The sequence below is a fragment of the Macaca nemestrina genome, chromosome 2 (assembly GCF_043159975.1).
Source record: "Macaca nemestrina isolate mMacNem1 chromosome 2, mMacNem.hap1, whole genome shotgun sequence".
Classification (NCBI taxonomy): Eukaryota; Metazoa; Chordata; class Mammalia; order Primates; family Cercopithecidae; genus Macaca; species Macaca nemestrina.
In genome coordinates, this window is record NC_092126.1 from 102,938,547 (window position 1) to 102,960,921 (window position 22,375).

A 22,375-nucleotide genomic window follows, 5' to 3' on the forward strand; every position below is an offset into this window, starting at 1 on the left:
GTATATTAAAGATTTCCCTCCCTTACTAGTATTTTTTGACCTACAAAGCATGTCAGTTCACAACTCAGCCTCTGATTTCCTCTCCAGCCCATCCTGCTCCACTCTTCTTCTTACATACACTGGTCTTGTTCTAAGTCCTCAAATGTACCTCCTCAACCCCAACTCAGAGCCTTCTGTCCCAAACACTCTAGGCTTACTCCTCCCTCTGCTGCAATAACATTGACTCACTCTTCAGCTCCTACCCTCCAAGAAGCCTTCCCTGACCTCTTATCCTAGTTAAGATCCTCTTCTATATAGACTCATTGCCAACTGTATTTTTCCTTCAAGGCACTAGTCACAAATCTAATTAAACAACTACTTCTGAAGATGGTACTTGTTTAAGGTGTGTCCTCCTTGCTAGAATGTGCACTCCTGAGGTCAGGGTCTTTGTTCATTGTCATATTGTCAGGGGCTAACATTATGTTTGGCTTATCATATGTGCTCAGTGACTGCTTTTTTGAAGGAATGAATGATTTTAATATAACATGGTAAGTATAAAGATGGAGGCATAGAGATTGCAAAATGGAACAGAGATAAGTGGCATTTCATTCAGCCAAGGAAGTCTACCAGTGTAATTGCTATTGCGTGATTCAGATGATGGTCTTGAACACAAAATTTGGGAATAGGGTGGTCAGCAACCTAGTGCTTATTTCAGCTTGTGTCTCCAGCTTGGCCTCTTCTTTGTCTCTCAAAGAATGGAACCCCTGGAAAACCCAAGGCAGCTTAGTAGCTATCACCATTCACTAGTTGTAGGTGGAGCAATAATTTAACCCATCAGATAATCTGAGTTCTCTTCTTAAGTCCCCTGCTGTGACCATAGATCATTTAGGTTTTTCTATAAAGCAATACAATTTGGGAGATTGGTTGTCTTCCCCATCATTCAGGAAAGAATTATAAGAGGATTTGTTTTACCTACATATGTATACATTCAAAATCCTCTCATTTTCATAGGAGAAACAAACCATCCTTATTTCTTTATTTCTTACACTACAAACACTGGATTAAGAAAGGCAAATAATTGTAAAACCGAGTGCACTTTGAAATTAGGATGCTTTCTATGGAGAGACAATTTTATGCCAAAACCTTAATTTTTAAACTACCCTTGCTGGGAACCTGACAAAAGCAGCCCAAGTCCTATATAACATCCCAGGGGACAGAAGCACCTGGGGATTTTTAAGACACTTTCAATCGAATCAGTTTCAACGTTCATTCATTGAGCGGATGGTGAAACAGAACGCTGAGGATTCAGACAGAAACTCTGTCCTTAAAGAGCTCATGCTGAGGTCACAGACATATAGCCACATTGTTATAACGTAATCCACAAATAGAAGTATGTACAAGTTATAAAGATGGCCCAGAGAGGGACAGATCTTTTTGGGGGATCAAATCCTGATGAGGTAAGACCTCAGCTGGGTTGTTAAGGATGAATAGGCATTTACCACAAAAGCATGATGGGGAAAAGGCATTCCAGGGAAAGGTCCATCTTCTAATCACAGGATAATGCTTCTGGCCTGTACCAGCAAGAAATGGTGTGGGAGGTGAAGGACAGAGACCAAGCCATGAGGGGTCTATGTGCCATATTAATTGAGAAACAAGTACTTGGTTCTGTAACTGAGGGAACCCTTAAAGTTTTTGAGTAGGGACAGATATAATCAATTTCACGTCATCTCTGTGGCAACGTGGTGGATAGATAAGGGAAAAGTGAGTCTAGAGTCAGGGCTGGCCAGCAGATAAACGGAGAGACCAGCTGGGCCCGCCTGTCCCCTCAGCCTGTGGAATATTCATCCACATACAATTTCAGGCTAAATTTGAGTGTTCATAAGCTAAAACCATGTATTGTATAATTTTAGATACAAGAAACTGAAGGGTATCATGTTATTTACGTAACATTCAGAAAACTACTGCACTTCTTGATTGTTTATCTGGCCCCACTATAATAAGTGAAAGTTTTACTCCTGAAATGTTGCTAAATAAATTATCTGTGTGCTAAAGATAACAACCTTAGGTCACACCCTTTCCTTTCCCTTAGAATAGCTGGAAGCAGGTAGAGTTTGTTCATCAGAAGGGACTTTTGCACAACTTTATGAGATAGTTGCAGGTGGGCAGTGTGGTTCTTGGACCACATTAGTTGGTCCTTGTTGCCTAAAACAAAGCAAAACAATAAGGGCATTTAACATGGCTTTGTTTTGTGTCCCCACATGGGCCTTCAAAATAATTAGGACTCTCTTATGTTTTCATTTTTTCATAGTCTTAGCAGGTCCCCACATCAGTATTAGATTTTGACATCTTGCTGCTTTCTGTGGAAAAGCACCCAGATTCCAAATAAATATGTGTATGAAATTTTCCATTACCGGGCACTGGTTTGTCACCAACAATCTACTGTTCAACATTTATTGTACTAATTTGTAAACATAATCGTTGTCACGGAGACAAATGGATAAACAAGGACAGACAGATAATGACATCTTTAGAGACAGCATGTGGTAGTTACAGCTAACCTTTGGGTCCTACATTTTTGTGTTTTTGCTGCTGTGGACTGACGAACACAGAAGCCATTGTTTTTTAGTGTGTGAATCTACACTCAGAGAAAAAGGCTCAGCCTCTGGTCTGAGAGGATTAGCAAGGTTTTAGAGACTACTAAAGGTCTCTAAGGGTGAATGGGGAATGAAATTACTCTTCAGGAAACATGGATAATTTTTATCACAGCTAAGGAGTTGGAGCTGAGCAGTTTTTGGAAGGCTATGAAAGTTTTTGAAAGGCATATGTGAAAACCTGGACCAGAAGTGGAATCTTTGGACCCCCAGTTATTATTCCAAAATAGCCCTTGTGGAAGCACCCGTGTGCACTCCTCACTTGCAGGAAGTCGTGGGTTCTTTCTGACAGCCCGGGGCTCACCGGCCTGTGGGCGTTCCTCTCACCAAGTGCCAATCCAGTCAGTGGTGGTTGAATGGACCCACCTCCCTCGCCAGTGCCTCTGATTGGCTGCTTCCCCCTACCCCCCTACCTGACGTCATTTCCCCTGTTTTTGAGGACCAATCAGGATGGACACAAACGATGCTTCCTTACTGTCCTTTGCCTTTCTCTGAGTACTACATAGTTAAGAATATTTGTAATATGATTACTAGCTATAAAAGATACCTCGTTTTCTATTATTTCTCCATTTGTCTACTTTTCCTTTAAATTTACAGTTTGTTTTTAATGTAAACATCCTGGTTACTAAAACTTTATACGTTTATATGTTGGAATATTTTCTTCTATACCAGCGCTGGTCTTTCAACTTGTAACCTCAGCTGTATAAAATAATCCTTTTAGTCTATAAAATAGTCTGTATGATTTGCTTTCCTCCTGTTCAAGTTTGCTGTGTTAGAAGGAGCATAGTGTCAGGGTTAGGCACACATTCTAGTTTACCTTTGTTGGGGTCCTGGGACTCCATTTACTAGCTCTGTGATCTTGGTTGAGTTATCTGACTTCTCTGAATCTCTCATTTGCAAAACGGGGCTATTATGAGGTTATGAGGATGAAATAAGTTAAATACGTAAAGCCCTTGAACAGTGCCTGGTTTGTATCTCATTCCACGTGTTTGCTATTGTAATTTTTTTTCTAGGGTATTTGTTCTAATTTCTTCTTGTCTTTTTTTAGGGTAGTCCATCCATTTCCTGACTCTATTAAATAAAATAAAATAAATAAAAATACTCCCTCTGTTGTGATCCATGCTACTATACATATGTGTAGTGTATGTGTAGGGTATAGTATGAAAGTACATACTATACTTCCAGCCACTTCCTCCTAAGGGGCTCTTCCCCAACTGTGTGTGTGGGTTCCTGTTTGTCTACGGACTCTCTTCACTTGATGTCAGGCTCTTTAACTTTTACCCATCTTCTTGATTCTTGTAGAATGGTATCAATTGTTATAATCTCTGTCTTTTTGATAATTGATGAGTTTGAATGTATTTTTATATGCTTATGGGTCATCCGTGACTTCCTCCTGTGTAAATTGCCTTTTCATATGATTTGCCCAATTTTCTTTTGGGTTGCTTTTTCTTAATGATTTGTAAGAGTTCTTTAAATATTCTGGGTAGGAATTATTTGTATATTATGTGTGTTGCGTTCTCCCAGTGTTCCTTAACTTTTGACTATGTTTATTGTGTCTTTTGATGTACAGTAGCTTTTATTTGTTTTTTAACTTCTGTTTTTAGAGACAGGGTCTGGCTTTGCTGCCCAGGCTAGAGTGCCGTGTTGTGATCATAGCTCACTGCTACCGCCATCTCCCAGGCTCAAGAGATCCTTTCACCTCAGCCTTCTGAGTAGCTGGGACTACAGGCATGTGATATCATGCCAAGCTAATTAAAAAAAAAATGTAGGGATAGTCTTGCTATGTTGCCCAGGCTTGTCTCAAACTCCAGCCTGGCCTCAAATGATTCTGCCTCAGCCTCCCAAAATACTGGGATTACAAGCATGAGCTACCATGCCCAGCCAGTAGTTTTTAATTTTGATGTAATCACTTCTCCTTGCAAGTTAATTTTATCAACATTATTTGTTGAAGAATCCATCTGCCCCCTACCAATTTATAATAATATTCCTATCATATATCAAGTTCTCTTGTTAATATGGATGTGTTTCTGAGTTCTATTTTTGAATAGAACTGTTCCACTTGTCTGTTTCTGGGCAATGGCACACTATTTTAATTACTATTGCTTAGTAATGTGTTTGGATATCTGGTATGAAAAGTCCTGTCATTCTTTTCAGAATTTTCTTTTTCTTTTTCTTTTTTTTTTTTGAGACAGTCTTGCTCTGTCACCCAGGCTGGAGTGCAGTGGTGTGATCTCTGCTCACTGCAAGCCTGGCCTCCCGGGTTCATGCCATTCTCCTGCCTTAGCCTCCCAAGTAGCTGGGACTACAGGTGCCTGCCACCACGTCCAGCTAATTTTTTGTATTTTTAGTAGAGACAGGGTTTCACCGTGTTGGCCAGGATGGTCTTGATCTCCTGACCTCATGATCTGCCTGCCTTGGCCTCCCGAAGTACTGGGATTACAGGCATGAGCCACAGCGCCCGGCCCCAGAATTTTCTTAGTCCTTTGATTTTCCTTTGCCCTTCCATCAAATCAGCTCATCACATACCACAAAAGACCTTTGGTGATTTTAGTAAGAAATGCATGAAGTTATGAACTCACTTCGGAAATGTTTACATCTTTATGATAAAGATCTTTTTCTATCTATGGACAATTTTTCCTTCTATTTATTCATGCATTCTTTTATACTTTCACTGAAGTTTTGAAATTTTTTGTCAAAACAATCCGTACATTTTAGTCTTTGATTTATTTCTAGGTACTTCAGGATTCTTGTTGCTATTGTAAATAAAATATTTTTCAGTTATTTTTTTCCATACTCCCTCTCTCCCTGGGTGTTCTCCTATGTTCCTTTGGCTGTAAATCTCATTTTTATGTCAAACACAGTTCAATTCATTTCTGCCCTTCTCTCTTGAGATTTCTCAATCCGCATGACCAATCATTCCCTTCTACAGACACTTGGAGGTTTCAGAAGTATCTCACAATGAACATGTCTAAGATTGAACTCTTGATTCTTTCTTCCCCATCCCTAAACCATTCCCCCACCTTAGAAAAATGATTGACTGTCTACCTAATTTCTCTTGGAGACATCCTGGATGTCTGTGCTTCCTTGCTGACATTCAGTCTGTCTGCTTGTCCTGTTCACTGTTAGATTTCTTTTCTTGCTTATGCTGTACTCTGACCTATCCCAGACTAGTCTGTTAGGTGGCACCATCAGCACTTAGACCTTTAGAAGCATCTCAGGCTTAACCCGTGTGGAACACAGTAGGTACTCAATTAATATTTGTTGAATACATAAATGTTTAAAACTATACCCTTATCTTTTCCCCCGCAGTCTCCCCCACCTCAGTAAATTGCTTCATTGGGCATTTGCTTAAGTCATAAGTGTGACAATCATCCTTGCCTTATTCTTTACAACAAGTCACACATCCAGTTTGTCCTTATGTTCTATTAATTTTGCCTCTAAAATCAACCTCCACTGCCACTGCCCTTGTCAAAGTCTCTGTCATGTCTCACTGGTTTTCCTGTTTCCTCTCCTGCTTACTTCTAATCTATATTGCAAGGAGCTTGAGTGATCTTCATGGAACCTAAATATGAAGATATATCTCCTTCAGTCAAGACCTTTCAACACCTTCCTATCCTTCCCATTCCTTAGCTCACTTTCAAGGGCCTGTCTGGTCTTGATCATGCCTTGCCCCTAGCTTCAATGTTCCCCTCCCTCACTCTGTTTCAGCCACTCTGTTTTCTGGTTTCTTGGGGACATCAAGTCTCAAGGTCTGTCTCTGTAACTGTTTTCTCCCTCATGTATGGATGGCTCCCACTTATCTTTTGGATCTCAAATTAAATTTCATTTCTTCAGAAATACTTCCTTAGCCCTCTAATCTAAATTTGTCTCATTTCTATATTGTCTCCTAGCACCCAATTCCTTCCTTTTAGAGCCCTAATCACATTTCAGTCATACATTGGATATACTACTAATGGGATAAGAGATGATCTGTTAATGTCTTCTTCTCTGTACCCTAAGCTCTGTGAGCATAGGGACCTTCTTGGTCTTGTTCACTATGTGCACTTAAAGGTACTCAATAAATCTTCAAATGGATGACTGTTAGTATTGTATTTGGCTGCCTTTACCTTCAGTTATCTTATGTATATATTCTTTGCACATATAGACTGATATCATCTGCCTTTCCTGTCAGTGGGGTCTATTGTGATCATAAATAAATTGTCTCAGTAGCTCCTACCTACTGTTCAGGGGGTCCTTGTCAGCCTTAAAATTAGCACCAAGAATTGCTCTCCAGGGTACTAATATATCTCACCTATTCAAGGCAGGATCTGGGTGTATGCTTCCCTCCCTGGCTCCTGTCCCAGCCCCTGGTGAGAGTGCTACCTCTGGAGGTGACTGAGGATAACAGAGGGAGCTGTAAGTTCCTTCGAGCTGACTACCACATTGACGGTTAACTGGCTTCAGCTGGGATGGCTGGCCACTCCGAGTTTCTGCCATATAGTTAATGACCTAGCTTCCTGCTGCTTTCAGTTGATATTATAGAAGTATTTTCTTTTGTCAATACAACCTCTTCATACGCACCTTTAAAAATGGATGTCTAATATTCAGTTGGTCTTCAAATGACTACAAAATATTTCTGTAATTAGCTAATTATAAGAATATTAATAATTAAATAACAATCAAATCCTTACTGCTTACATTGTATTTGCATACTTTGCAAATGTGCAAGATCTCCCCTCTCATCTTCTGTTCTTTAATAAGCTAGGCTGACTTTAGGAAAGATAAAGAATAGTGAATGCTTCACTTTTTCTGTTTTGGTAATTTTGTTACCACTCCTGTTTCTGGGGAATACGCAGAAATAAAGTTTGGGATTTTCCTACTATCCCCCCTGTCCTCATCAGTTAGTAAAATTCCACTTACAATTTTTCGTGCATATTATTATTCTTACTGAAAATATATTTTATTTTGTTTCTCTTCACAGAATGAAAGGTTAAAAGATTTTATTGCTCTCAAGGGCGTTGATATTCAAAGAGTAAATATTAAATTGTGAAATGGAGGCAAGGTTTAACAGAAACTCATTGAAGATTGATAAATATTTTAAGACTCAAAGTTAATTCTTCATGCTTTGAAAAAATTCAATATTTTAAATGTTAGACAGTTCATCTTGTTCTTAAAACCAGTTATGAAAATTGTAATTCCCAGTTACTTCCATCTCTTCCTTACAATTTTTTCATTTTTTTTTTGAGACAGAGTCTCACTCTGTCACCCAGGCTGAAGTGCAGTGACGTGATCTTGGCTCACTGCAACCTTCACCTCCTGGGCTCAAGCGATTCTCATGCCTCGACCTCCCAAGTAGCTGGGATTACAGGCATGCACCACCATGTTTGGCTAATTTTTGTACTTTTAGTAAATATGGGGTTTCACCACATTGGCCAGGCTGTTCTTGAACACCTGACCTCGGGTGATCTGCCCGCCTCAGCCTTCCAAAGTGCTGGGATTACAGGTGTGAACCACTGTGCCTGGCTTCTTCCTTACAGTGTTTTCTAATCATATGAAGGCACATGGGGTGATGGTGTGGGTTTTGAGAAATTACAGCCATGTACTGGAAGGAACTGAGAAAAAGGAAAAGGAAGGCTTAGGAAGAACATGACCTTATTTGCTCAAGTGTTTTCTACTTTGTGAATTTATGGGGGGAATTCTTTGTCCTGTGGAGCACACTCTTAGGTCATTGAAGGAAACACTTTTCCATTCTGTTCTTTAAAGTGGGAACAAAGAAAGAGGCTTGGGATAGGTAATTTATTATGACTATCCTCACCCTTTCTCTAGTGTTAGGTATATCGCAGTGATGTCATCCTCTGGACTGTGAATGACAAATTGATGATGTCACTGAGGCCCCATCTCCCCTGTGTGAACAGAGTGGTACGGATTATAACAGACAATTAATCTCACTGGTCAATCATAAGTTGTGCTTATCTCATTTACTTATCTTCTCTGGGCCTCAGTTTCTTCATCTGTAAAATAAGGATAAATGTAATCTATCTCGTAGGATTATTGCCAGGGTTAAATCTATGAATAAATGTCATGAACTTGGAAGAGTGCCTGATTCACAGTGAGCTCTCCATCAGTAGTACTATTATAAGCTATTATTTACAACTTATGCTTCTCAATGGGTATGATTTAGGAAATAGCAAAACAATACATTTTTGGTTTTTGTAATCATTACTTTCGAATTGTCTGGCAGCTCACATACCACGAATCATACCAGACAACTCAGACCACTGAGTTTCCTCGGTGGTGTAAAATGCATGTCCTTTCTGCAAAGAAAGCTGAGCCTCAGATTTGGTGCCTGAAGGTGAAAAGAGAGTAGGCTAGAGGTTGAGTCTTTGCCAGAGAGAAGGAGAAAGCAGAGAGAAGAGTTTTTCTAGCCCACAGAAGAGTGGGAAACGAGAGAGAAAGCAAGCGAGAGAGAGAAAGCTAAGGAGGCAGACGTTTGTTTTCTTTTTTTTAGATGAAACCTCAAAACCGTGGTGGGGGATGTGGTATGGTGTGGTAGAATCATCCAGATTTGTTTAAATTTGTTTTGTGTGTGTATGAGGGGCAGTGACACACTGCAACAGGAATAGTGTAGTGGGGGCACTGCAAGCCTCTAGAAAAGGCTGCCCTCAGCCTCATCCAACGTGACTATGAGTGACGGCACAGCTTTTGTTGGGAGGCTGTCTAAGCCAGTGACTCAGAATAACGCTCTCTGTTCCCCACTCATAATGTATGGGAAACAAACATTTCCTAGAATAGATGTGAAGGAGCTGAGAGGACAGCTGGACCAGAATAGGAGGCTACTGAGTCAGGAGCCTGATGACCAGTGTCTTTGGTTGGGTCAAGTGGTGAGTATGCAATGTGTGTCATTCATGTTAAAAGGTGGGTGAGACCAGATGAGGCACCCCATGGCAAGGCCCAGCAGAGGACACCACCCAGACCAGTCACCCCTTCCCTCATTGCCATGAAGATACTCAGCTTTCTCATACTCTTATCTACCTTGAGAAGGAAGAGAGGGAGGTGAGAAATAGTCATGTTAGGGAACTGAACTTTGACTACGAAGTAGGAAGGGATGGTTTCAGCTAGAAGTGACCAAGGCACTATAAACTTAGAGTTTTGGTTGCTCTCTCCCTTCCACTTTCTTTCTCAGCCAACATTCATCATGGGTTGGGCTTGTAATATCACATCAATCCCACAATTACAGATAAATAAAAAAAAGTTGTTCTTTTTTTGGTAAAATCGATCTCGATTTGAATAAATTTGAAATTTCTTGCTTTCTTTATTAACCTGAAATTTCTTTCTTAAGTATATATTAAACATCCCATTCCTTAATTCATATAATAGATCTGGAGACTGATCATTATTTTCCCTTGGAGGTTTTGATATCTAAAGCCAGTGTGTTATTCTCGCATAGGGTTCAGGTCCTGGGTGCATAGTCAAGGTCAAAGCTTGTCTCCTGTTCTTCCCATGTTGAGTTCTTTATGTCTCCTGTTCTTCCCATGTTGAGTTCTTTATGTCTCCTGTTCTTCCCATGTTGAGTTCTTTATACCAAGAGAAGAACAGACCCTTGCTCATGGTTGTGAGGGAGCTTAGTGAAATAATTGAAGACTATTCTGCTTTCGAAATATTGACCTGCATCTACCTTTCATTCTGCAAACTCTGTACCCATTTACATGTCTGACTTCCTATGATGCCATGCAGATATGAAGGGGCATGTGGGCTGCAGCATTTCAGCTTACCACTTGCATTTTCTTTCCTTTCCAGAGGACTGCCCAGAACTAAGGGTCACCTGCGGCTTTCATGACATGATTATGCCACATCCCAATTGCTTTTTTCAGAAAAGATGATAAAAAGAAAGGAGGAAGGATGGGAAGAAGGGCAAAAAATCCACTTTATACTGTTTTAATTTCTTCCTGCAGCCTTTTTAAGGAATGGCAAAGCTGTGTTTATAGATACTATGACACTGGTGGTTACATAGAGCTTAATGCCACCGTTAGGACGTGTAATGAAATGTGTATGTAATGATTAAAGTTAGCTAATTAATTTGCATGAATTAGAAAAAGATATAGTGTGTTCACAAAATCTTTCTTTTTCCCATAAAGAGCCCAGTTTTATAACTTTCAAGGTTAGTTAGAAAGGTCCCTTCCTCTGTTGAATAGACATTTTTGCCTGAACCAGAGCAGAGTCCCCAGTGGAACATGGGACTGCTAGAGAGCATCTGGGGACAGGAAATAAGTGGCTAAGGGCTCTGCAGCTGTTGTGAAAGACACCCTTTGTTCATTCTCTCATTTTTAGTCAAACATCTTCTGAATCAGGCATTGAACAGGATTAAGGACAAAAAATTTAAGGAGACAGTGAAACAGTAAGGGTAGCACTAGAGTTTCTAGATGCTTTCCTAGAATTATTCACAGAACACAAAGGAAGGAGGTATGATCATTACTCTTTGGGGGAAGGGATGGATCTGGAAAGGCTCTCAGGGAGTGTCTTCACTTTGAGCTGAACCTCAAGGCAATGGAGGCATTTGTTGTGCAACTGTTAAGTGGTAAAAGACAGGGGAAGGAACCCGATGGGACAAGTTCCAAAGGCTTGAAATAATCCTGTCTCTTGGGGTCTAGGAATGATTGGGTTGGGCTGGATGCACTTACCAGAGGAGGGTTCTTTCTTGAATAAAAAGCCTTATTATTGCAGAAAGGTCATCTTCCCATAGACTTTTTGCCTACTTTTCATTGACTAGAATGTAGTCATATGGGGGAATTGTATAGATTAAACAAGGCATATAGTACTGCCAAACAAAATCAAGGTTCATTACTGAGTAAGGGGAGGGTGGATATTAGGCAGTCTACTAGTCATATTAACCATTATGAGTTTGCTATTTTAAAATTATTATTGTATTATGTTGGGGATTTCACTTAAATTCTTCCTCAATTTTCTCATCTGTAAAATGAGGATAGCAGGAACTACTTGGAGGGTTGTTTTCCCCAAAACAATGTTAGATATAAAGCATATGGAACATACTAGGTGCTCAATAAATGGTGCAGAGATTTTTGTTCTCCTTTCTTTGGGTCCTTCCCCTTCACTTTCTTCTCCTTCTTTGAATACTTGCTTCACTTTTCTCTCCTCTTTAGTTTTAAGTTATATAGAAACCTGGAGAAGATTATATTTTACAGTTTCAAGTTTGTTTTTTTTCTTCATCCTGCCAGAGTTCATAATTACCTTTGCTTGCAATTAGGCGGTATCTTTTGTGAAAACGTCATGCAGTGTTTATAATTTGTTTTTAACCACTAAAGTAAATAAATATGTGATTAATGCTTAAGTATCATCAGAGATACACAGTGAGATAAATAGAGTGTGTCTAAAAAATTCAGCAGGATTAGATAGGTCATTTAAGTGAATCCTCATTAGCGAAAGGAAAATATAATTTATTAAGTAAGTTATTTACATTAGTTACAGTGCTAGGTTCAATTTTTTATTTACTTTATTTCATTTCATATTTTCAAAGCCCCTCTGAGTTAAGTTTATTATTACAGGAAACTGAGTGTAACCAATTAGGAATGTATTTGGTTAACGTGTAACAGAAATAATAGTGGTTTACACAAGGTGGAAGTTTGTTTGTTTCTCATGTAAAAGGTCTTCAGAGTTCAAGAGTCCAGGCCAGAAACAGCAAACTCCACAGTCCTCCAGGATTCAGGCTCCTCTGGTATTTTTGCTCCACCACCTCACAGGAAGTGGCTTCACCTGTGAGGTTGAGCTGTGGTCCAAGATGGCTGCTGCACCCAGGAGTAAACTGCTAGACTACAGTTTGTGCACATTTTTATCCTCACTAGACAATCCCAGATTGTTTCCAGAAATGCACAGTCTTTGCAAGCACACGTAGAACAAGATCATGAAGCAAATATGAACAACTGTTGGAGTCATTGTCATAGCGACTGCTTTCTCTAACTGCCTTAGAATTAGGAGCCAATGTAACAAAAATAGGTCCATACATTTGGAAATTTTACAATAGATTTTGTAATAACCGATGAATTGAAGAACTCATCCATAATTAAAATGAAGATTAAAAATAATTTTAATATTTGTGGTATGCAGCTAAAGTTGTACAATGGAAAAGGTTATAGCCATAAATGTACATATATGAAGCATTTGACTCAATAAGGAAAAAATACAATAACACGAATATAAAGAAAATGGAAGAAAAGAAATTATAGGCCAGGTGCAGTGGTTCACGCCTGTAATCCCAGCACTTTGGGAGTCTGAGGTGGGAGGATCACTTGAGCTCAGGGAGATCCCGTCTCTACAGCAAAAAGAAAAATATTAGCTGGGTGTAGTGCCAGGCACCTGTAGTCCCAGCTACTCAAGAGGCTGGGGCAGGAGAATTACTTGAGCCCAGGTGGTTGAGGCTGCAGTGAGCTGTGATTGCACCACTGCACTCTAGAATGGGCCACAGAGTGAGACCTTGTCTCAAAAAAAAAAAAAAAAAAAAAAAAAGAAAAGAAAAAAGAAAAAAAGAAGTGCATACAGAAATGAGTAAATTGGGGGAAAAAAGAACAAAAATGAAAACCACTTCCTTACTTTTGAAAATAAAATGAAGTAGATAACTTCTGACAAAAGTACTCAAAAAAAAGAGAGAAGATATATAGAATATAAACTATAGAGAAGATTATAATTACAGATTTATTACAAATTAAAAAAACTGTAAGAGAACACTACAGATAACATAAACTTGAAAAGTGAATAATTTTTTCAATAATATAAATTTGAACAATATGTAAGGTGTGGTCCTACTTTTTATTAACTGTATATTTACATGTAAATATTCTCAAAGAAAAAAAGTTAACATATTTTACAAGTGACTAACCATGGGGTAAGAATTTATGAATTTGTATTATTTTCTTTTTCTTCTTTTTGAGACAAAGTCTCACTGTGTTGCCGAGGCTGGAGTGCAATGGCATGATATCGGCTCACTGCAAACTCTGCCTCCTGAGTTCAGCCTCCTGAGTAGCTGGGATTACAGGCACCTGCCACCATGCCCGGTTACATTTTTTTTTTCTTTTTTTGAGATGGAATTTCACTCTTGTTGCTCGGGCTGGAGTGCAATGGTACAATCTTGGCTCACCACAACCTCCGCCTCCTGGGTTCAAGCAATTCTGCTGCCTCAGCCTCTTAAGTAGCTGGGATTACAAGCATGCACCACCATGCCCAGCTCATTTTGTATTTTTAGTAGAGACGGGGTTTCTCCATGTTGGTCATGCTGGTCTCGAACTCCCGACCTCGGATGATTCGCCCGCCTTAGTCTCCTGAAGTGTTGGGATTATAGGCGTCAGCCACCGCACCTGCCCTGGCTAATTTTTATATTTTTAGTAGAGACAGGGTTTCACCATGTTGACCAGGCAGGTCTTGAACTCCTGACCTCAAGTAATCTGTCTGCCTTGGCCTCCCAAAGCACTGGGATTACAGACATGAACCACCGCACTGGGCATATTATTTTCATCCATCTGAGTTTTCTAATTTTCAGCAGTGAATATAGATTTTTTAATCCACTAATGGACTGGAGGGGAGGAGCTGCAGAAGTGCCTGTGGGTCACACTTCCCTCAGGGCCCATCCTAAGCTTACTGCTAGTCCTGGACAGGGACCCTTCTGGCTCTGGCCGAGAAGTCCTGGTTTCTATTGTGAAGCCTCCAAACTCCATTCTCTATCTTTCTCTTCTGGAGTGATTTGTTTCCCCAATTTTCAGTCTTTCTTACCCTAGGACATAGACCCATGGATCTTTGAGCCTTATCCTACCCCTGGGTCCATCTCTAGTCCCCCGAAGTCTAGTCTGGGCCCAGCACCTGGAATCCTATTCCTTGGGAGGAGGGTTGAGTCTATAGGAAGCACAAAGCAGTGTTGGACCTGGCTAAAGTCCTCGGGATGTTGGAGTCACACAGATGTGGATTCAAATCCCTTGCTGCCTCTTACTGGCTTATGGATTTAGTTGTGTTCCTTAGACTTTCCATCTTTAGTTCGTTAATAACGCCACATTATAAAACGAGATAAAGTATGCAAAACAACCATACACAATGGTGCTCAGTAAATTGTTACTTCTTCACTGTTAGTTATTTGCTTTATTAAAGGAAAAACTTTAATAAAACAAATTCAATTTAACAGAGTTTAATTCAGCAAAGAACAATTCACAGATCAGACTGTCCCCAGAACCAGATTAGGTTCAGAGGGACTCCAGGGCCGCCACACAGTCAGAAAACATCGATGGACAGAAAAAGGAAAGTGACAAATAGAAACCGAAAGTGAGGTACAGAAACAGCTGGACTGGTTACAGCTGGAATTTGCCTTATTTGAACACAGTTGGCTGTCTGTGATTGACCAAAACTCTGTGATTGGTATAAGACGCAGTTACAATGTACACATCCAGTTAGGTTACAGTTTACTATGTACAAATAAACCGTTAGGCGGAACTTAAAATATGTAAGGATGTGGCTTTAGGCTAAACTTAATTTAACAGCCTGTATTTCCAAGGAATTTACTAGCAATCCTGGTGTGTTAGGAAACGATGACTCTCATTTAGCATGTGGGGCTTAACGTTTTTAAATTGGAGGGTGGCGTGGGGCCGACAGTTGAGGAGGCAGTATATAGAACCACTTAACCAGGTACCCCAACTAAGTGCTGTATTTCTGCCACCGGGGAAAACAGGAGGCCAGTTTTCATTGTTGTTGTTGTTGTTGTTGTTGTTTTGGAGATGGAGTCTTGCTCTATCGCCCAGGCTGGAGTGCAGTGGCGTGACCTCGGCTCACTGCAATTTCTGCCTCCCAGGTTCAAGCGATTCTCCTGTCTCAGCCGCCCAAGTAGCTGGGATTACAGGCACGTGCCACCACACTTAGCTAATTTTTGTATTTTTAGTAGAGACCGGGTTTCACCATGTTGGCCAGGATGGTCTCAATCTGCTGACCTCGTGATCCGCCCACCAGTCTTTTACAAAATATAAACATTTTACTAAAGGAGGGAGAAAATATTATTTTGAAAGTTGGATGCATTTTCAGGTGGTTGTGCTGGGAATGGTGAGGTTCTTCCAGGGAAGGGAATTACTTTTTCCTTCAGGACCATGCATTGATGGATAACTGGAGGTGATGCTGTCCCCTGCTGGACATGGTCAGGGGAGACAGGGAGTGAGGGAAGTTGTCACGGAGTAAGAAACAATTTTCCCTTGAAGTGCTCGGGGGAAGAAATGACGGGGCGGGAGTGCAAATGGGCATACAGTGACCCAGGCGTTACATCAGCTGGAGCACTGAGTGGGATTTGAGAATTCATTTAGGGAAGGAATTCAGAGTCACAGTGGACTTCAAATCTCCTTATCCCATATTTCTTAAACAGTTGGGGTAAGAGCTAGATTTTCTGTTATTTGTGATGGGTGCCTGAGCCATTTGGAAAAGGTGACCCTAGAAGGCCGGAGGAATTGGGAATGTCTGAGTTGCCTGTGAAGAGTTGAGTAACAGTCTGTATGTGCTGGGAACCTGAAGAAATTACTCCTGAAGGTTAGTCCTAAAGTGTTTCATTTCATTATTTCTCATGGAAGGAGAAACTCTAGATGAACTTAGCGACCTATGTAGGACTTGGGGAAAGGCTTGGCAGACGTTTAGGGTCTTTGCAATGAATCTGACCCTATAAGTCAGCTGGAGCTTCTCATTAGTCTATACATACCTGTCTGGATAAAGGGCTCCTTTGAATATATCTGATCATCTCCTTTTGAAAATTCAGCAATTTCTCTCCTAGGAGACTGCTACTCATCCTACCTTTCTGAATATCCATTACTCCTTCTTCCCACAGCTTGAAGGCAGGTCCACTCCTCCTCCTGGAAGCCTTCCCTTGACTGATTCCTCGCTGAGTTCACAGGTATCTCATCCATGCCCAAGTTTTGCCCCCTTCCATGAGGTGAAGGGCTCTCAAGATGAGAGCTTTAGGTCCTGAGTTTGGAATGCCCGTTTCTTTGTGGATGCCCTTGGCTCTTTAAACTCATGGTATCTCAGACCAACGAGATAATCTCCCTCCTTCTCATCTACTTAGACCTCTGATTAGCTGATGGCATGACTGTGTTCCCGGTCACACAGGTTAGACATTTCACCTGCCTCACTGCCTGGCTCTATTATTGGAAGTCCTGGCTCTATTACGTCTTCCAATTCTGCAGTGTAGATAGGATGAGGGCTCTCGGGGGTAATGCAATTCACTGTGTATCTGCTTAGGTATCAGTCATTCCCAAGCCCTCATTTTGGCCAGATGAAATGCCTCTGCCCATGAAGTTTCACCTTGTTCTCCAGCCCAACATATTGCCTTCTCTTCTGTGGACTTTTCATGCCATTGCGCCAGCACATTCTCATGTTCCAGAGCATGCTGACCTTGTATCACACTTACTGATGTCTTTGGACATTCCTCTACCTACGATGTGAGCTCATTGTGAACAGTATGTTTATCTGATCTACCCACTTCCTCATCTCAGTGACTTGTACTTATTTGGTCTCAGTAAATTAGGTTTTTCTGGCCATTAGCACATTATGTGCATTCTAATCACTTAAACTTGCCTGTATCTCCCACTGGTGGATAAGTTTCTTGAGGACTGGACTAAGCATGATTTAGCTTTGTGTCCAGTATGTGAACTGAGCACTGTGCCAGACAAAACCAAAGTGTATAATAAATATTAAATTAAATGGGCGAAGTTAACTTCATTTATCATTTAGTATTTATTACACCTTAAATAACTCCAACGTTAAAAGTTTAGGGTTAAGGCCGGGCGCGGTGGCTCAAGCCTGTAATCCCAGCACTTTGGGAGGCCGAGGCGGGCGGATCACAAGGTCAGGAGATCGAGACCACAGTGAAACCCCGTCTCTACTAAAAATACAAAAAATTAGCCGGGCGCGGTGGCGGGCGCCTGTAGTCCCAGCTACTCAGGAGGCTGAGGCAGGAGAATGGCGGGAACCCGGGAGGCGGAGCTTGCAGTGAGCCGAGATCGCGCCACTGCACTCCAGCCTGGGCAACAGCGTGAGACTCCGTCTCAAAAAAAAAAAAAAAAAAAAAAAAAAAAAAGTTTAGGGTTAAAAAAATGAAAGGTTTGGCAAAAGCAGATGAGCCTATAAGAGAAATAGACAAGGAGAGACTAGAGATAGAGGAGGAGATCTAAGATAATGTGGTATCACAGGAAAGGAAAGAGTTTAGATGGAGACCAAATATGAAGACAACTGGTTTAGCACCATGGAGGTCTCTGGGGAGCTATGTAGAGTCATTTTTCCTTGGGAGGAAAGGACCAGGAGCCACAGTGGTTACACTGATGAGTGAGTGAGGGGGAGATGCAAAGATGGAGGGGAAAAGTATTAATAACTGTTCAAGAACTTTGCCTATACAAAAGAGGAGGGTAATAGGGAAGCAAAAAGACATGGGAGCAGGATCCAGAGAGGATTTTCATTTAAAATGGGGCATATGAGTATGTTAAAAGCTGATGGAGTGGGGAAAACTTTCTGGGAAAAATATAAAACCTTTGATAAGATCTAAGATACTTAATTACATAAAACTAATTATTTTTGCGTGATAAAATCAAGTGAGATATTGGGAAAGAATATTTTTAACATCCATAACAGATGTGACACACAATTTGGATGATCACAGAGATGCAAAAACAATGTATTTGTAACTGCATTCTACCTGCTTCTCAGCTGTCATTTCTATTTATAGCAGAAGACAACCACACCAACAGACGAAAAAATTAAACTATCCCCTCAATATTATTTAGTTATTTTTCTGTACTTATCCTTAAAAACCCAGATAATAGGTTCTGTCTTCAAGGAATCCATCCTTTCCCCATGATTTCCTTTACCTTTGTACACAATTGTATTGGTCACCATAACACTGTTTTGTAATTACATACTGCACATCTGCGTCTCCAACCTGACTCTGAGTTTGTTGAGAGCAGAGACATTCTCAGTATCCAGTTTATGCCCATTAACTATGTTGATTCTTGTTGTCTGATAGTCACGTAAGTCCCCTGTGGACTTCGGTGCTTTGTAGTGTTAGGTAGGACTATTTCTGCATTTGTCACATTCCTAAAAGGAATGTTTTCAGTCCCCAGCAAGTTCCCCTGTTGCCCCTTCTGAGTCAGAACCCACCTTCTCCAAATATAACTATGCTCGATTTCTAGCACCATCGATTAGTTTTGCCGGTTCTTCAACCTCATATAAAATCAGTCATACAGCTTGTTTTCTTATGTCTGACTTCTTTTGTTCAACATTAAGTCTGTGAGATCAAAATGTGTTGATGTATGTCAGCAGGTCAGCAGTTTGTTCTTCTTCCTTGTTGTGTACTATTTTATTGCATGAATGATGATTGTTTTAATAAATAACAATAAACCTTTTTTTTTTTTTTTGCTTTTTAGAGAAAAGTCTTTTCCCAACTCTAGAATATTATTTAGTCAAGAATATGTTTGGTTTTAAATGTTTTCCTATGTTACACGTTACACGGGTCTCTAAAACATAAGAAAAACAAGAGCCCATGTTTCTCTCCTTGAAAACAGGATTTTAAAAAATACACAAATGAAAATTAATGAACTCTTAGTAGAGTTCCTTTCCACGGAGTTGGGGGAAAGTTGCCCTTCCAGGGTTTTGCTCTGTAGGACCACCCTGAATGTTACCTTGGACTATGGGAGTAGCAGGGGGCTTCCTGAGTAGAGGGCTCCCTTGCCTGATGTGCTTTTATGTCTCTTTCCGTCTCCTTGCATCGGCGATTTCCAGTGAGATGAGTCAGAAAACGACCAAGGAGGGTCCCAGACTCTCCAAAAACCAGAGGTACTCCGAGCACTTCAGCATACACTGCTGCCCGCCGTTCACCTTCCTCAATTCCAAGAAGGAGATAGTGGATCGGAAATACAGCATCTGTAAGAGCGGCTGCTTCTACCAGAAGAAAGAGGAGGACTGGATCTGCTGCGCCTGCCAAAAGACCAGGTGAGCGGTCGCCCAGCCCCGCGGCACGGCTGGGCACAGCGCGTGGTCTCGGCTCCGGGCACGCCCCTCCCGCTCCGCACCCCACTCTTCCCCCCAGTCGGCTCCGGGTTAGGCTCCGACACCGGAAGGCACTCCAGGGAGACTGGAAGGTGGGTGGGGGAGCAGGGCCTTCCTACCTGTTTCCAGCTCCTGCCAGCGTCGCTTAAGCAGCCGAGGAGAGCCCTGGCTCCCGCCTCCAGCTTCTTTTGGCCCTCTCAGAACCAGCCGCCGTGCCACGTCCCCTCAGAAGCCCAAGAAACAGCCAGCTGCGCCCCCCGCGGTGGTCAGAGCGCCAGCCAAGCCACGGTCCCCTCCGAGGTCTGAGCGTCAGCCACGGTCCCCTCCGAGGTCTGAGCGTCAGCCACGGTCCCCTCCGAGGTCTGAGCGTCAGCCACGCCCCCGCCCAGAGGTCCGACCACCGCCAGCCAAGCAGCGTCCCCCTCAGAAGTCCAAGCAACAGCAGCGCAGCAGCCCCCTCAGAGGGCCAGGCGCCAGTCGTGGGGGGTCCCCCGTCAAAGCTTCTAGGTTCTGGTAACACCATCTCTTCCCTTTTGTTCCCCAGCCCTAAGGTTAGTAGCTGCTTCCTGTGTTTACTAACACCGGGCTGTTTCCACAGCCCTTTTCAGCCTTATTACCCAACCTGTGTAATCAGCTCCCTCCATTAAATCCCCTCTGGTTGAAATACCTAGTGTGGCTTCTGGTTTCCTCCTAGATGCTATTGGTGCATACTTTGGGTGGCTGTGGCCATTGCTTCCTTTGTTTAATAGGACTGGAAGTTGTTAATCTATCAATTGAGATTATAGACCATGGTAACAGATTGAATAAATGAGTTCCTGAATGCCTGTGCCTCAGGGAGATAAGGAATGGTGACTCTAATCCTTATATGTAAAAGGAGAGGGTAATCCATTGGACCCATCCATCCTCCCAACACACTTCATCTCATGTCAATCTCAGTGGCAATACCATTCATTCATTCACTCATTCACTTACTCAACAAATCCTATTGTATACCTGTAAAGTTCCATTTGATGTGCTAGGGGAAGGGAATATGGCAGCGAGGAAGCTGTGTTATTTGAGATTCACCAGGACCATATAAGAGAATAGGTGTCATCGTGTAGGGATCAGTGCCATAATGTTTTCGTAATATGCATGTACGTGGGACCATGAAAACCATAAGCAGGGAGTTACTAGCTCTGCCACAGGAGTTTGGGGCTTTACAAGGGACATTTGGATAGGATGAGTAGACGGCAAAAGCAAGGTGAGTCATATAGAGACAAAAAGAGGGCCAGGGATGAACATGTTCACCTACCCTATCTTAGTAGGCTAGGTTTTTTTTTTTTTTTCTTTCTTTCTTTTCTTTTTGTTTTGTTTCTTTTTTTTCCTTTTCTTTTTTTTTCTTTTTTCTTTTTTCTTTTTTTTTTTTTTTTTTTAGCAGTTTTAGGTTCACAGCAAAATTAAGGGGAAGGTACAGAGATTTCCCCTAAATTCTTGCCCCAACACACACATGCCTGACCAATTTTAAAATTTATTTTTATTTATTTATTTATTTATTTACTGTTCTGAAGGTATATCAGCATGCCAACTTTTTAGAGCTTTTATTATTTGGAAGTGAACCTGTTTATAAGTTGGTGTTAATTGTATTCTGATACCCAGCACTTCTGTAGCATCTACTGTGTGTAGGTATCACATAATGTTTACTGATTTAGGAGGAAGAAAAGTCAATGGGTGAGAATGTTAAAGATGCCCCTAGATAATATGGTTTTTGGGTCACCACTAAGGCCTGGGCATCTGCCTTTTTAGTAAGAATTCACCACCCCCTCCCCTCAAGGTACAGTTATGTAGACAGTACACAGACTACACAATGATCAATGCTGACCTAAACAACCCATAAATGAATAATCCAGATTATTTGTGATGTGAGGTAAAGAAATGTGGAAAGTGACAAATTTATGGTACCAAAAGTGAAAGCATTAAAAAGGCACAAGATTAGGCAAGTTTAATTTGTGAAGGAAGTAACTACTCACTAAAACTTTAACAGCAAGTTGTGTGACAGGTTACCTAGTCATTAACTGAGACCCTCTTAAGGAGCATGAGTAGAAGGGTCCTAGGAGAGGTAAGTATTGATATATGGAAGTAGTTAGAAAATGTATAAAACAGAGGAAATTAGTTGTATAAAAGGCATGTCACCTATGGTGGTGGCTTTGGGTGGCTGGAGTTCAATCAGGACACGGAAAGGAGTTAGAAGACAATGAAAGCAAACTTCACCATACTCACAGATTTGTCTGGACCTAACCTTGCTCAGTGTATTCACCTAAATTCAGGAGGTATCCTAGTGCTGGCGTGCTTTGACTCCCTCAGTTAACTAATCTCAGTGGGTATCAGAGAAGGTGCCTCCACAGGCTGTTATTACCTTCTTAGCCATTGTCCCTTACCTGGGAACAGAGGATCTGAAAGGCTTCATTCATAATGTCCCATGACTTCACTTATGCACTATCGGAGTCCTACTTGAGATATTCATTTTTCCTTCTTAGATTCCCAAAGGTCTTCAGGTAATATATTGGAGCCACTTCTTCGTCATATTGTCTATTCCTTTTATTGATACTGATTGACTATTTTGAATCGAAGGAGTGGGAGGCAGGTTGATAGGAAATATTTGCTCTTAAGCAGAGCTACTAACTTGCACATGAAGAAAGGATAAAAAAGATTTTCTGAAGCCAACTTGC

At 41.2% G+C, this 22,375-nt stretch overlaps 1 protein-coding gene across 4 annotated transcripts in view; it reads left to right on the forward strand.

Annotated features, from left to right (window-relative positions):
• The window catches only part of MOB (myelin associated oligodendrocyte basic protein), a 56,992-nt gene that overhangs the window by 13,146 nt on the left and 21,471 nt on the right, over nt 1–22,375 (forward strand). Inside the window, exons 3-5 of one of the 4 annotated variants that reach the window (XM_024792400.2) lie at nt 16,459–16,524; nt 19,404–19,613; nt 19,872–20,221. In XM_024792400.2, the coding sequence (XP_024648168.1) occupies nt 19,408–19,613; nt 19,872–20,187 (522 nt within the window). In that variant the 5' untranslated portion in view covers nt 16,459–16,524; nt 19,404–19,407 and the 3' untranslated portion in view covers nt 20,188–20,221. The remainder of the gene's footprint in view (nt 1–16,458; nt 16,525–19,403; nt 19,614–19,871; nt 20,222–22,375) is intronic. The other 3 variants (XM_024792399.2, XM_024792401.2, XM_024792402.2) reach the window with 3 other exon arrangements.